Source organism: Corvus hawaiiensis, chromosome 10 (genome assembly GCF_020740725.1).
Source record: "Corvus hawaiiensis isolate bCorHaw1 chromosome 10, bCorHaw1.pri.cur, whole genome shotgun sequence".
In the NCBI taxonomy this organism is placed as follows: domain Eukaryota; kingdom Metazoa; phylum Chordata; class Aves; order Passeriformes; family Corvidae; genus Corvus; species Corvus hawaiiensis.
In genome coordinates this window covers 5,578,339-5,593,033 of record NC_063222.1, presented here as the reverse complement: position 1 = coordinate 5,593,033, position 14,695 = coordinate 5,578,339, and the positions used below count along the sequence as shown (strand labels likewise).

General features: G+C 38.3%; 1 protein-coding gene across 7 annotated transcripts in view; it reads left to right on the top strand.

Moving 5' to 3' along the window:
• The window catches only part of WDR33 (WD repeat domain 33), a 69,633-nt gene that overhangs the window by 20,108 nt on the left and 34,830 nt on the right, over nt 1–14,695 (top strand). For all 7 annotated transcript variants that reach the window (XR_007205687.1, XM_048314161.1, XM_048314162.1 and 4 more), the window contains 2 exons: nt 25–176; nt 1,936–2,033. Coding sequence is in view for 6 of the 7 variants with exons in the window: in XM_048314161.1 (XP_048170118.1) it covers nt 25–176; nt 1,936–2,033 (250 nt within the window). In the remaining variant the exon portion in view is untranslated. The remainder of the gene's footprint in view (nt 1–24; nt 177–1,935; nt 2,034–14,695) is intronic.

Below are 14,695 nucleotides of genomic sequence, written 5' to 3'. Positions count from 1 at the left end.
GAAGTTCTGTTTCTGAATTTGCAGGCTCACGACAGCCCTGTAAGGGCTATGACTTGGTCACACAATGATATGTGGATGCTGACAGCAGACCACGGGGGATATGTGAAATACTGGCAGTCCAACATGAACAACGTCAAGATGTTCCAGGCACATAAGGAGGCGATTAGAGAGGCCAGGTTTATACACAATATACCATTTTCTGTAGTACCTATTGCCATGATTAGACTGTTCTCTAAGTGTATTCTGGGTGCAGAAATGCATGGGTTCTGTCAGATTCTGGGAAACTTCCTGCACCACATAAACACAATATTTCCTTTTGTTTCCACATTCTCACCGTTTTGCTGGCACCTTTCTGAATTAGTATTGTCCCAGTATCCGCCTCTGCAATATGTTAGAGATGTATTTGTCTGCCGCATTTTGCACTGGTATTCTTTTCATTTTTATATGGTGACGATGTGTATCAGTTATTCCTTTTTATACGCACTGTGTAAGACAACAATTTCATTCCAAATAAAGAATTCAGTCTTTAATAATCTAACTGAATAAAATATAAAGCCTTCAGAAATAAAACACCTGCATAGTTCTCACAAAATAATAAAACACTAAATAAAGTGAAGAACTGCTTGGCTTGGTGAAGCCAAGACTTCCAGTAATACTAAATACCCACGCAGACTGCCACATACAGAAGTCTAATGTTAATACTGAATGGGTTCTTCAAGCTTGAAACTGTAAGAAAGCCATTGAAAAGAAGATTGTAGGATATTCTCTTGGTTCAGTGTTGATGCCTCAGTTGTGCAAATGTCTATATAAAAATCAAATCCAAAGTGATACTTATCAGTAAGATGTAAATGAAGGGTGTTTCTAGAGCAAACCTGCATATAATTTTTAGTAAATGTTTTTAAAGTAAGCCTGAAGAGAAGCTGCAGATCCCAAATGGTGCTAAAACAGTGTTTCTTTGGGTTCAGGTGCTGGCCCTTGGTGATAAAGGTTCACTGCCACAAACTCACTTTCCACTAAAGTCACCATTTTTCTTGGTAGGGTGCAGCATTTTCTGCCAGAGTATGGTTATGAGAAGTGCTTACTTTGGATTCAGTTACTGTCTGACTATCATGGCCGTGCACTGAATTTCTCTACTGCTTTAGGCCCTTTCTTGATCATAAAGATCTAGGATTTCACAAGGGCTCCCTCGTGGCCTTTCACTGCACCAGAAAGAAAGTTGAGTGCCTGTCAGTTGTTGGAGATGTTCTGGCCCTGTTCACATGGTTAAATAACTCCTTGCTTTTCCAGTGACTTTCATCAATCAGTGTTAACTGCTGAATCTGGGAGCTGCTTATGTGTCTATAGGATTCTTTTCATGTTGTTGGTGGGGTGTAATAAGAGGGAGTGTTTCCAAATTGCTCTTAAAAGTGGTATGTTTGTTTTATATAGGTTTTTTTTTCCCAACAGTTAAACCAAGTAGCATTTTCCTGTAACCAGCTTTCCCTTATTTTTTGCTTCTCTGCTGCAAAGCACCTGTGGCTGAAGAGGAGTTTTTTCCCTAAGAACTGTTCCTGTGCTTCTATGCAGTGTCACTTTCTTATGGTGTTACCAAACATGAAAATCTAGGGTGACAGTTACCAAATCATATTGATGTTGCTTCTCATCCTGCAGAGAAGGCATTGCTATGTGCAGTCACAGATAGGAAGGTGCTAAGAATAAATGACAGATTTTTTCCTCATTTGACAGGGGACTGTAGTGCAATAGTAATCCTATGCTAAATTCATGTCTTGTGATGAAGTGCCGTTTGGCAGGCACTGTATTCACTTAGAAGTGCCTATGTTCAAATGCCTCCTTCAGTGTATAACACATTACAGTATAATTTTGCCCTGTCTGAGAAGCATAGATAATCTGTTAAATGCTGACTTCTTTCCCCTGCTGTGTGTCTTCATGTAACAGTTTCTCACCCACGGATAATAAATTTGCTACATGCTCTGACGACGGCACTGTTAGAATCTGGGACTTTCTACGTTGCCATGAGGAGAGAATTCTTCGAGGTATGTGTACCAAAAGTACTGATTGGGGTATTTCAAGAGGGGGAAAACCTTTTTTTTTAACTAGGTGTTCACAATACAGAAGTATCAGCTTGTCTACAGTTTGTCTTAATGCTCCAAACAAGTTTTTGTTTGGCTGCTGCTATAGGTGCCTTATATTCAGAGAGGCTGCAGTTCACAATGGCATTACACTGTTTACTCTCCACTTAAGCTCTAAACAATGGAGGTGGATAGAAGGACATTTTACTGCTCCTAATTTGGTAGAAACAACTGTTTCTGTATCAGGAATACATTTATCTTTCTCCAAGGCTTAATCTCAGTGACCACTGTTATTTCAGAACATGCATCTTCATGCAGAGGATTCCATTCTTCTCACGGGCGTACCTTTCATTTTGATTTCTTCTGAGGCAAGGTAGTTATTTCTCATTCCTTAAGAGGAAGAGAGTATTTAAGTAGAGAAAACAGGTAAATTTTGATCACGTCATTTATAGCACAGGCAAGTAATCCTAGCTTTGCTTGAAGTTTTCTGTCCAGCATCTATGTACCCTAAATTCTGGTGCCTTTCCACTGGTCTTCCTGAGCCTTTCTCCTTTTCTTGCTGCAATCCCAATGAGCAAGAACAGTAGCTTCTGACAGCTATTCCTTTTTTTCAGAGATGTCCATGGTACATAATTTAGTAAGAGAATGTATTGAAAGGCTGCTATGAGAGACTGGGGGTTGTAGATTTGCAGATAATCTGCAAAGAAGGTATGTAATAAAAACATGGGCTTTCAGTTTTAGGTGTGTGAGCTTGTTCAGTGCTTTCCGAAATTAAGGAATTTTTTTTTTTTTAAATCATGCCTCCAACTTGGACCTGCTTTCCGTATTTTATGAAGTAGAGCTCTCCCTATTTCTTTTGACTCTTAAGCTCTCTTCTTGTTTTACAAGTACGTTACTTTTAAACACCACTACTTTGCAAAGACATTGAGCCTTCAGCATTATTGCAGAGATGATATTTTAACAGCATGTGTCCATTATTAGACATTATGGTAGGTGTGTTCTTCCAGGACCTGGCAAACAAATTTCTAGGTTATATAATTTACACCTGTTAGTCTGGAAGGCCTCAGATTTGGGAGTGGTTTGCTTGATGCTTTATGAAGAAATCATTCTGCCCTAAACATATTCTGTACCCTCCTCCAGGTATGTACTAACCGTGTGGAGGAAATAGGGATTGCCTCCAAGCAGAGTTGTCAAGGTTATAAAAATCCCTCCACTTCTACATTCTTTCAGTGTTCTGTGTAAAGCAGAAGGAGAAAAACATTCAATTTAGGCTATAGAGAACAGAATTTGCACTACATTTTCTTGTTACCTTGTGTATGTTAACATCTGATTGTAACTTGACCTCAGATAGAATTATCCTATAGTTTCTTACATTTTACACATCTCAGTATTCCATTTTGAGTTTGCACATAGTTCTAGAAAGAATACATTTGCTTTTACTTATATCATCTGCCCACAATACACTTCACCTTTTGCATAAGTTAGAAGTGGTTTGAAAACTTTAACATCTTTGGATAAAATTGAACAGGGCAGATTACTCTTTGTTTCTACTGTCAGATAAGCAAAAAACCACCAAACCCCAACCTAAACCCAAAGAACACCAGCAAAAAAATCCCCCGCAACAAAACAAAATAATATTCAAACCCCTGATTGTTGGGAGGATGTCTCTGCAAACATACAGGTTTGATTTGGCTTTGGTCTTTAGGACTGGTTTTGAATATGGTCAGAAGAGTTATTTGAAAGAGCTGATGGGTGACATGTAATTTTCTTGGTAGAAAAGACAGGCTTTCACTCTGTTATTTGGAGCTTAGGGCTTATGGCTTTAGGATACTGATCTTCAGCTTTTGGTTTCTCCATGTGCATTCTGCTTTTACATAGTTACAAGTGTGACCTGTAATACTTTGCTTAGCACAGCCTTCCAATGGTGTATTCATGCCATTGCCATCCAGTTAGTGATCTATAAATTAAAATTTTGGTGCCACTATGTCAAAAGGATTTTATGTACATTGTTTAGATCAAATGCAATGCTGGGAAATTATTTTTATTTCCTACTTTGACACATCATACAGCTATTCTGGATAGTAACTGGTGAAGTTGAAGGAGTTCTACAGTGTCCTTTAGGTCCAGAGCTTCACTTCACATGTTAAGGTGTTCAAGTTGTCACACCGAGTTATAAAAATCAAATGTAATTATCAATTTTCAGTCAGATGTACTAATAAAAAGATTAGCACTCACAGGGATAATATGTCAATATATTGTTATTCTTAGTGATTTTTCCACAACAAATTAAGGAACATATTTTAGAAAACAGATTTGAATATTCTAATGGTAAGGAATGCTTTTAAAGCAGTTCTGTAGAGAACATTAAAGTTACTTGGATAAGCTTTGCTGATATAAAAAAGACAGAATTCCATAGACTTACTGCAGGTGCTTTTGCTTGCACTGGAGCAAACTAGTATCTATTCCTGTTATGTACTGCAATGGTTCCCTTAAAAGCAGCCTGAAGCAACAATTCTAGACTTACCTTCTGAAGAGAGTATTGAAAAAACAGTGGAAGTGGTAAATTACATAAGATGAATTCTCAAGGTTTTCCTGCAGTTTTCAGCTATCTGTAATAGGCTTTTTCAGGAGTTTAACTGATGAATACGTGGCCTGCATGAGATACACTTCTTAACTGGATCCCCTTTCGTTTAATTGGTGAAAGAGAAGATAAACAGGATACCCTCTAGGGTTCTTCATATGTTGTGCCAGAGGTTCTGAGTCTCTCTTCTTTAATCTCCAAGTCCCTTTGCTGGCCAGTTTTTCAGTGCTTAATGTTGCCTTGGCTGTTGTTTCTACCACCATGGCTTTCCAGAGCACAGGAGGTGGGAGTTTGGGCATTTTGTTAGCAGTACATGCAGATTTATCAGGCTCCTTTTTAATACCCTAAAGAAATAAATAGGATTAAAATCTTGTTTTCTTGGGGAACCATCTTTAAATAATTCAAGTGAATTTTCTTGGAAGAACTTGTAGGTGGAAGAAATAGCACTGTGTGTCATTGCCTCCCCACAGCCCAGGTGCTGCCTGTCTTTTCTCTTGAGGTAGAGCTGCTGTGGGCCTGATTTTGCACCAGTTGTTTTTGCCAGTGTGAATTTCTGTCCTGGTGCTATCTTGATGATGGTAACGAGTGCAGTTTAGTGCACTTAATAAAACACATAGGTGGGAACTTTACTGATGTTAAAAAAAATGCTGTTTTTAAAATAAGACATGGAAAACAGACTATAGTATAGCAATATTTTATTTTCGTGACAATAATCTGTTCCTCTGAAAGCCATTTCCAATAAAACACTCTCAGGTCTTTTGTCTAAACTGTTGCAATGAAGTTAATGCTGGGAACATTTCTGTGAGAACATACACATGGATGGATGGCTTTTAATAATACTAAAAACATCTAGTGAAAAACTGCATGCAGTACAACCTTCATGTCCCTTTATTTATATGAGAAATTAACACTATTGGTGGTTTTTACTGGTGGCAGTGATGTTCTGGGTGTTTGTGCTGATGTATCCCTGAAAATATTTTGGGTAGGTCATAAATAAACACACGATTCCTTAATTATTCTCAGCACGACGTCGTGGGCTAGGAGGCTACAAATAGATTTTGGATTTCTCAGTTCCTCTGTCTTTCCTTTTCCTTCCTTTCACAGTAGAAATGAGTGCTTGGGAGGACTGTAATGTTTCATTCTAAAGTGTAGATCAGCTCTATGTTCCCAGGATTTCAGAGGTTGCCTGCCTTAAATAGGTCTTTTGGGGAGGATGACTCCACCCAGCTCTCTGAAGGATGGTATAACCCATGCTTTTAAAAATACTTTGTAGATAAGTTTTTCTATTTTCTTTCTTTAAAATAGGGTAATACACTAAATGATCTTTCAGCCAGTGTGGTAGACTTGACAAAAGATTTGTCTTAGCCTAATTTGAACCATTAAAACCAATCAAGATTTCATTGCATTCTGCCTGGATTTATAATGTGCAGTTTGGAACAACATGTAATTTTTTTAACACTATCACCTACAAAATAACACGTGTGTTTGTGCCTGCAGGAGTCCCAGCAATCGTGGTAAACAGACTTTTCATCTGCTCACAGGTTCTGAAAAAGTGTTTCCATCTCTAGTCTTACTGAAATAACTGAGGAATTTTATTCCTTCCTTCTCTTCCATTTCTCAATCTTTATTAACAAATAATGTACCATGAAGTTCCTTCTGCACTTTCCATCTGAAAGGGAAGGATCTCTTCAGAGTTTTTTCCCTCAGTCAAATAGCAAATCCTGTACTCAATTTAGACATGAGTTCCATCGGTAAAAGGAACCTGAGGACCAGAACTACACCTTCAGCTTGGTCCCCCACTTTTAAACATGCGTTATTATCTCGCTCTTAGCCTTGAAGCAAGTAACTTCTTAAGGTGTTTCCTTTTCTTGGAATATAATTGAACTCTACATTGAATAATTTAAAAGAAAAAAATCCTACCATTGCTGTTTCCAACTTTTATTACCCTTATGTGAGGTTTTTCTTTTTTTTCCCTTGTCTCAGCAAAGAGAGAAAACTCAGCAAATTCCAGAAATGCGTGTCTCTCAATACCATGTTTCTTGTAAGGAGACCCACTGTTTAAACCTTCAGGGGTTTTTTTGTGGGGATTGCATCTTTAGACTATTGGGATTTCAGGTCTATATGAAATGTCTTCTAGTCTACTGATGCATCCCTACATGAATATTAGAAGGTTTTTTTACTCAGAACAGAAGCTCAGGATGAGATGAGACCTGGCTGATAGTGGCACCAACCATATCAATCTAGAGAAGGCAAGTCCTTGAATTTTTGAACTTAAAAAGGTGGACTGTTTTGGAGTGCTGGTATTGGACCAGTTCAGTCTCCTCCTTGTTGGTGGATTTTTTGTTTGCCACCTTGTGTTGCAGGTCTCTGATCTTCATTAATCTTTGTTGCCAAAGCTGAGCTGGGGCTGGGGGTAAGAGCTGTTGCAGCTGAATCAGTTGAGGAACAGCTGCAAATGGCTGTGCTTTTCATGTGCATTAGGCACAGGAAATGTTAAGGAATTTATGTTAATAGTGAATCTGTGAGAGGTTTTTTCCTGCACAGACAGTTGGGATCGCTTGCACAATCTGTGATGCAGGAGCCCTGTTGTTCTGCTGCTCGTGTTATGCCAGTAATCCTGCTGCTGCTCCTTTGCTTTTTTGTGCATGGTGGGCTCTTCATAGTGTCATTCACTCTTATCCTCTCATTAGGGAACGTCTCTGCCTTTGTGAGATTAAAAGTTACAAATATTGTATACAATTTCCTGCTTCATAAATAGAAGGTATCACACAACATATATTTCCCCAGCATCTTTCTCTACACTTTGCTCCAAGTTAAGTAGCACCAAGGACTTGGAATATGAATACTTACACCCTTTCTTGAGCTTGTAGATAATCTCAGTCATTGCTGCTTGTTAGGCTGGTGGGTATAACCTATGTTAGATAGGAGGAGTCCCATTTCTTGCTTAAAGCTACTAAAAAATGTTCAGGATAACTCAGCGTTATTCCCTGTAATGACTTTCGAGACTAAAATGCATTGGTTTTCTCTGCATAGGAAACTTCATTATAGGTAGGCTTTATTGAAATATCCACTTCTATGTGTTAAAAGTAGAAATCCATCTGAGAGTTGAGAAAGTACCTGCTGTATTGACTTTCTATTCAGCTTTCTATTTGTGAAGTATTTTGGATTGAACAAAAATTTGGGGTTGATCCACTAAGTTGAGGTGGTTGGTTTCTGTGATTAAAAGATGGTGATAAGGTGATAGCTTCAGGCTTTTGCTCTGCATCCTAAAACAATTCCAGGAGAACTAGAGGATACTGAAGACTGCTCTTGGAGCTGGTGGCACCCGATACGCCTAAGAATTCTAGTCCAATTGTGAGTAGCGTACAGCGTACTAAGTCTTAGAGTTCTGATTCTTACCTAGAACCAGTGTTTTGAAAATCCTGAAAAATTAACAGGAAATACATAGAATTCTCAAGGAATGGGTAAAAGAGATCATGAGACATGAACCACAGCACTATGCTATAAAAAAAGTTATACTGCACACTGTTGTCAAGGCTTTTCATGAGACAAGGATGAAGAGACACTGTGCAAGAAAGAGATTATTTCAGATGGAACTTTGAAATATTTTCATCCCTTAAAATTGTCCTGAAGCTGAAAGTTATATAATCACTCACTTTGAGCCCAAGGGCAAATATTTGTAACCCATCTATTCTGTTAAGCTTGGAGGACTATTGAGAAACCTTAGTGTTTCCCAGGACATCCAGCTCTCAATGCTGCTGAAATACAGGATGGTTCCATAAGTGGTTCTCTGCATCATTAGGATTTCTTGCCTCTGCTTCCTTTTGTGTGTCTGATGATTGCAAGGGGTAGACAAATACTGAACTAGGTGAAACCATTTTTACAGATTGTTGGTTATAAGTACTTGAGGGATGAGAACTTTATTTCCATCAGTTGTGACTTCATATGGAATTAAAAATAATAGGGCACGATGCTCTGTGTAGGCCTCAGGATGCACCTGCAGTGAGAGCCACTGGTGCAGCTGTGAGCTTTGTCCTTCAGCCCTACTCATGGATGTGAAGGAGGAAAACCACTATATAAGCAGATTGCATTGATACTAATAATAAAATCCTAAATTACAGAGGAATTTGATTGCTGATGCTAAGGTATTATCAGTCTTCCTTTCTCAGCACAAGTGTGATTGTTGAAAAGGAGGCAGGTTGGGTGCCATTAAGGATAGTGGCCTCCGGATCATAGCAAAAGTTCTCAACAAAAAAAAAATTATCTGGAATTAGCCTTAAGCCAGTTATGTTAGTAACTCGTTTCTGATAAAGTCTTATGTAGATAAATACTCAGAATTGGACACTTCATTAATTAGATCTTTAATGGAATCTTTTATCTCACATACCATTTCCTCAGCACAGATAAAATAAAGCTCTTTAGGAAAAAGTGGTTGAAATCTTCAAAAGATGGAAAAACACAGCTCCTTGCTGAAAATAATCCATGTCAGTCCTCAGAAACTTTCCTTGCTGGCTTCTTGATGCCACTTGTATGGATTAAACAAAACTCTTTTTCATTTATTGAACTTCTATCTTTTCATATCCTCCAGTTACTGTACTAAAAGCTTTTGTGCATCTAGGTAAGCATAAACTTTGCAAAGCATTTGATATTTTCTTTGCACCATTTCTAATCTACATACTTAAATTATTTCCTGTTATTTTTACATTTAGCTCTGAGTGCCGTTCTAGGTTTAGTAGTGAGACACACTTGGCATCAAGTTTTATCATATGAATAGTATCACAGTTCTTACACTTGAGATTACATGTTCCTAGGGACAGCTAGACCCTGGGAGATGGGGAGAGAGCCTGCAAATGTTTTCCCTAAAATATGGTGGCTTTTTTTTCCATGTTTTCTGTAACTTCCTGGCATTAACTTTCTCAGGAGAAAGCTGGTCCTGCTCATGATACGTTGCATTTTTAGGAAGACAGTCAAAATTTAAACTAGGAATGTGCTGAAATGGGATCATATAGCAGACTAGGAGAAAAAGGACAAATAAGAGCCCTGAATAAATCTATGTGAAAGGTGACTGGAAATAAGAAGCGTGGGAAATGTGAGGAAAGTGTGGAGGCTGTGTCAACACGAAAAAACAAACAGGTCTTGTAAGGATCGAGAAAAGCTGGTGACAGTGTGGGCGTGGAGATGAGAATGAGGTGTGGTGGAACTTAGCAAGTCACGCTCCAGGCATTTTGTGAACAGTTTGGGGCAACCTCAGTCACTGGATCAGGGCAGGGGTTTTATGGCTGAGTGACACACGTGGACAGTGTAGAATGTGCCAAGAGTGTACATGTACTAATCTGTGTAGTAATAGTACTCCTAATATCTTTTACATTTTGTGTTCTGTCTCATGACTTGTAGAAACTCAAGTTGATGAGTTGGAGTAGAGTTAGGAACACGCTCTGTATTTGTTCTGAAGATGAACATAGAGTGAATCGTACAATATGCTCAGTTGGAAGAGACCCACAAGGATCATGCAGTCCAGCTCCTTAGTCCTTGTCATCCCCAAGAGTCACACCATGTCCCCAGGAGTATCGTTCAAAGCCTTCTTGAACTCTGTCAGGCTTGGTGCTGTGACCACTTTCCTGTGGCATCTGTTCCAGTGCTCAGCCATCCTCTGGGTGAAAAACTTCTTCTGGTGTCCAACATAAATGTCTCCTGACTCAGCTCTAGCTTTTCCCTTGAGTCCTGTTGCTGGTCACAAGAGTGGAGAGATCAGTGCCTGCTCCTCTGCTCCCTCACAAGGAAGTTGTAGACTGCAATGAGGTCTCTCCTCAGTCTCCTCCAGGCTGAACAGATCAAATGACCTCTCAGCTGCTCCCCATATGGTTTCCTCTCCAGACCTTTCACAGTCCTCATGGCCTCCTTTGAACTGTCTAAAACTTAATGTCTTTCTTACCCTGTGGTGCCCAAACCTGCCCCCAGGACTTGCAGTGAGGCTGCGCCAGGGCAGAGCAGAGCGGGACAATCCCCTGCCTTGCCCAGCTGGCAGTGCTGTGCCTCATGCTCCCGTAGGACATGGCTGGCCCTCCTGGCTGCCAGGACACCACTGACTCGTATGCAGCTTGCCATCCATCAGGACCCTCAGGTCCCTCCCCACTGCTGCTCTCCAGCCTCTCATTCCCCAGTCCATACACACGGCCAGGGTAGCCCTGTCCCGGGTGCAGAATCCAGCACTTGCCCTTGTTAAAGCTCGTGTGGCTGGTGATTGGCCAGCTTAGTGCTATTTTAATGAGGGAGGGATGCCATCATTCTGACTGTACCTAGGAAAAGCTATCTCTGCCACCTGATTTCAATTCTTTGTGTTGCTTAGTGGTAGTCCTTGTGAAGCAATGTGGGCTTTTTTTTTCTTCTTTTAAGTTTTGTCAGTTTACAGCTCTAAAACTGAAGTATCTAAAGTTGCTCCTCAGATCTAAGGTTAGCTCTGGTTCACTTCAGTTGGGAGTACAACCAAGGTACCTGTGTATGTTTCTGCAAAAAGTAGTTGAGTACATTAAGCATGCAAACATGTACTCAAGACTTCTTTTCAAAGTTCAGTGTCAGAACTTTCCAAGGGACTGATCCTTATCTCGCAGTGAAAATACGAATTGTCACTTAGTTTTGCTACTCACAGATCAGGCTTTTTGTTGAAAACAAAACATGTCTTCAGGGAAGACATTTTGATTTTTGCTGTTGAAAGTATAAATGTGTCTTGCAGGTAAAGTAACTGTCGTGAAATTTTTATATATTCATTTTTATTTTTAAAGGGAAGGATTTTAATGGGGGGTATTTATTTTTTTATTTGAAAGTGTTAGGGCTGTTAAGTGTCTTAGCTTCAAAGAAGCACACCTGTAACCATGACAACTAAACAGGAGAAATCTAAAACTTCTCAAAATATATTTATCTTAAACTTTGTCCGTGAAACTTTTTGTAATAGTTCTTCTATCCCAGACAGTTTAGAGTACTATTTGTAATTATTAACTCAGTGGAAGCATCTGATGTTTCTAGTTCTGCAAGGTGTTATTTTGATACATTACACATGCTGTCCAGTTCAATGCATCAGCTAGTTATTTATTTTTTATACACAATATTTTCTTAATATTTGTGATGTTGTGTATGCATTGATTTTGCCCAACTGCACATACTAGAGAGAGCTATTCCAGATGTAACTACAGCCACATACAGAAGTAGTTGTAATCAGTGCAGTTTAATTTGCTGGTGTAGACAAGAACTGCAGGTGTTTTACATATATTGTCATTAAGGACAAAAGGTGATCTTTATCTGGTTTTGACCATTTAGAGAAATTTTGTGTGAAATTTTTTGCTCACCAAAATTAGTTTTTGAAGGGAACTCACCATATATAAATATGAAAAATTGAAAGGTTAACTATAGCAGGACTGGAACAGGTGCTTCTACCAAGTCACCAAGATCTTGGAAAGTAAACTTCAAATTTTCATTCAAAAAAGCTGAGGAATGTGTTACCTTAGCTGCTTAATATTGGGAAGAAAAATACCTTTTAGTAAAAAACAAACTCAGCTTTCTGTGTGTGCTGGCAGATGCATATTTTCTACCATATGTACAATAGGTGTTTTCCTCTGCCTGTTTCTTTAGAATGATGGAGCATAAAAATATTGAAGATACTGTGTTAAAATCTTGTATTTTAAATTTCATCACTTTAAAAAAAATCCTCTGAAGAGAGTCATAATAACCTTATAAATTAGTAGCTGTAATACTACTGTAATAACTGTAACTGTTCTAGTTCTTAAAGAGTAAAATGAACTGCCGAAAAAATGTAGCTCAGGATCCTGTCTATTATTAGCAGCATACTGTTATATGCTGGGGAAATCAAGTCTGAATAATTATACAATACTATTACATTTGAACTTTATAGCTGACTTCCTTCTCTCCTCCCCAGGGTAGCCCTGTTTGGCTTTATTTTTTTCTCTGTGTTAAGATTTAAGGAAGGAGTAGCTCTGAAACATGTTTACTGTCCTCAGAATTTGGATAGCAAGACCTTAACATTCTTTCTTGCTTAACACAAAGCCTTGTGCTCCTTGAGATCCATTTTTCATCAAAGGTTAAGGTTCTTTCTGGCTCTGTAAATAACCACTACACTTAAGGATTAAAAAAAATGTGAGTGTCATCTTTGGATTCAGTGAAGAGCTGATATTCCACCCCACCCTTCAACTTTCTGTGGGAGGCACTTGTCCCGAGATGGTTGACAGAGTAAAACATCTTCCTTTGAAAAGGAAATTTTCACCATTTTTTAGTATTTGGAGAGATGTAGCACAAATTGGTGTAGAGATGGTATTCGTTTGTAATTTCCCACTTAAGTACAAGTTTAATGGCAATCCCCAGAAGTTCAAATGAGTTCAAACTCATTTGATGTTCCAGATATGTTGCCATTATAAAAATAAATATTACAATAAAGTTAAAAGTTCTAAAAAAAGAAAACAGTTTATTTTCTAATCCAGTGGCAAACACATTTAAAAGGCCGTTTTCACTGCAGAGATGATCTCATGTTCAGGATCTTTTTTTTTTCACCTGTTCTCTTACTAGGGCCGTAGAAGAGTGTGAGAGCTTTGCTTAATTCTAGGGGTTGTGCAGTCTCTGTCCTTGGAGGTTTTCAGACTAAATGTGGATAAATCCCTCTGTGACCTGGTCTAACTTCATAGCTTTGAGCAGCAGATTGAAGAGAGACTTTTGAGATTTCTTCCAGCCTCACTTACCCAGTGGTCTTGGGCTACTGAATTATACTGAATTCCCCTGTTTTGCCAAAGCCAGTAGAAATCCTACTGATGTGGGATTCAGCTGTCCACCAGCATATATGACATCAGGAAGTGATCTTGAAAAGATGATCAAAAATTCCTTTTAAAATTTTTTTTAGTTCATTTTTTGGGCAGCTTTTAACATGCTTGAGGAAATGCACACTGTTTGGATTGGAAAGATTTCATGTTTAGTGGATCTTTTTTTTAGAGATGATAAATGTTTGATCATTCCCTAGTAACTAATAGTATGTTAGATGTAATCATTACTGAAGTTTCAGAACTTCCTGTGTCCTACAAGCATTAAAACTTTGTTGTAAATAAGAAGGAAGGTGTGAAAGATGCTGTCAGCATCTTTGAAGCTCCTTCTGATTATGTAGTGAGGTAAACCAATACCTATAGATATATATACACTATATATACGTAATTGTTATATTTGCATATATAATTTTTATTTAAAAATCTGTAATAGTCCCAGGGGTACATTTTATTGCCTTAATACACGTTTGCTGCTTTATGTTTCAAAATGATGCGGTCTTGAAAAAGAGTGTGCAGGTTGTATTGTAAAGCTCTAAAGCCCATGCACAATTAAATTGAAAGTGTTTGCTTTAAGAGAAGAAATAAGAAGAAAAAAGTGATTTAGGTAGATGCCTTACTCATTGAACTAGGGCAGCCTAGGTTTGTCTGTGTGCATCAGTGTTCTTGAAGGTGCATTTCTCTACATCACATTTCCAGATTCCAAAGACTGTAAGTAGACCTGCTGCATTTACAAAAATAAGCCTTTACATCCAGGTGAAATGGGTCTCAGACAATCTTTTTTCTTCTTTTTCTTTCAAGTAAGAGCTGGTCTACAGAGTATATTTCACTGTTCATTCCTACACATCTTCCAGGTCTCGACTGACTTTAATGTCTAAACTAAAATTATTCAATTTCTGAGTTCAAGCATATTAACAGAAGACTGCACATTACTAAATATTATTTTGCAGTTATCTTAAAGTTAAATAAATTTTAGAAGTTGTTTTGTCTTAAAACATGAAAAGTGCAGGCCAGATTTGTTTTGGTGTTTTTACTATGACTGAGTTTAGAAAGGACATTTCAAAAAAGAAAAAAAAACACATTTCAAAACTTGTAGACAAAATTTCCCCATTTGAATTGTAATTAATTAAGAACAAGGTACCATTGCACATGGAAAATACAATCTGGGCTGCTGTAAAGCATACTTCTGTGTAGCATAGGTACTTCCAATTGTTAGCAAGAGGTCTCTGTTT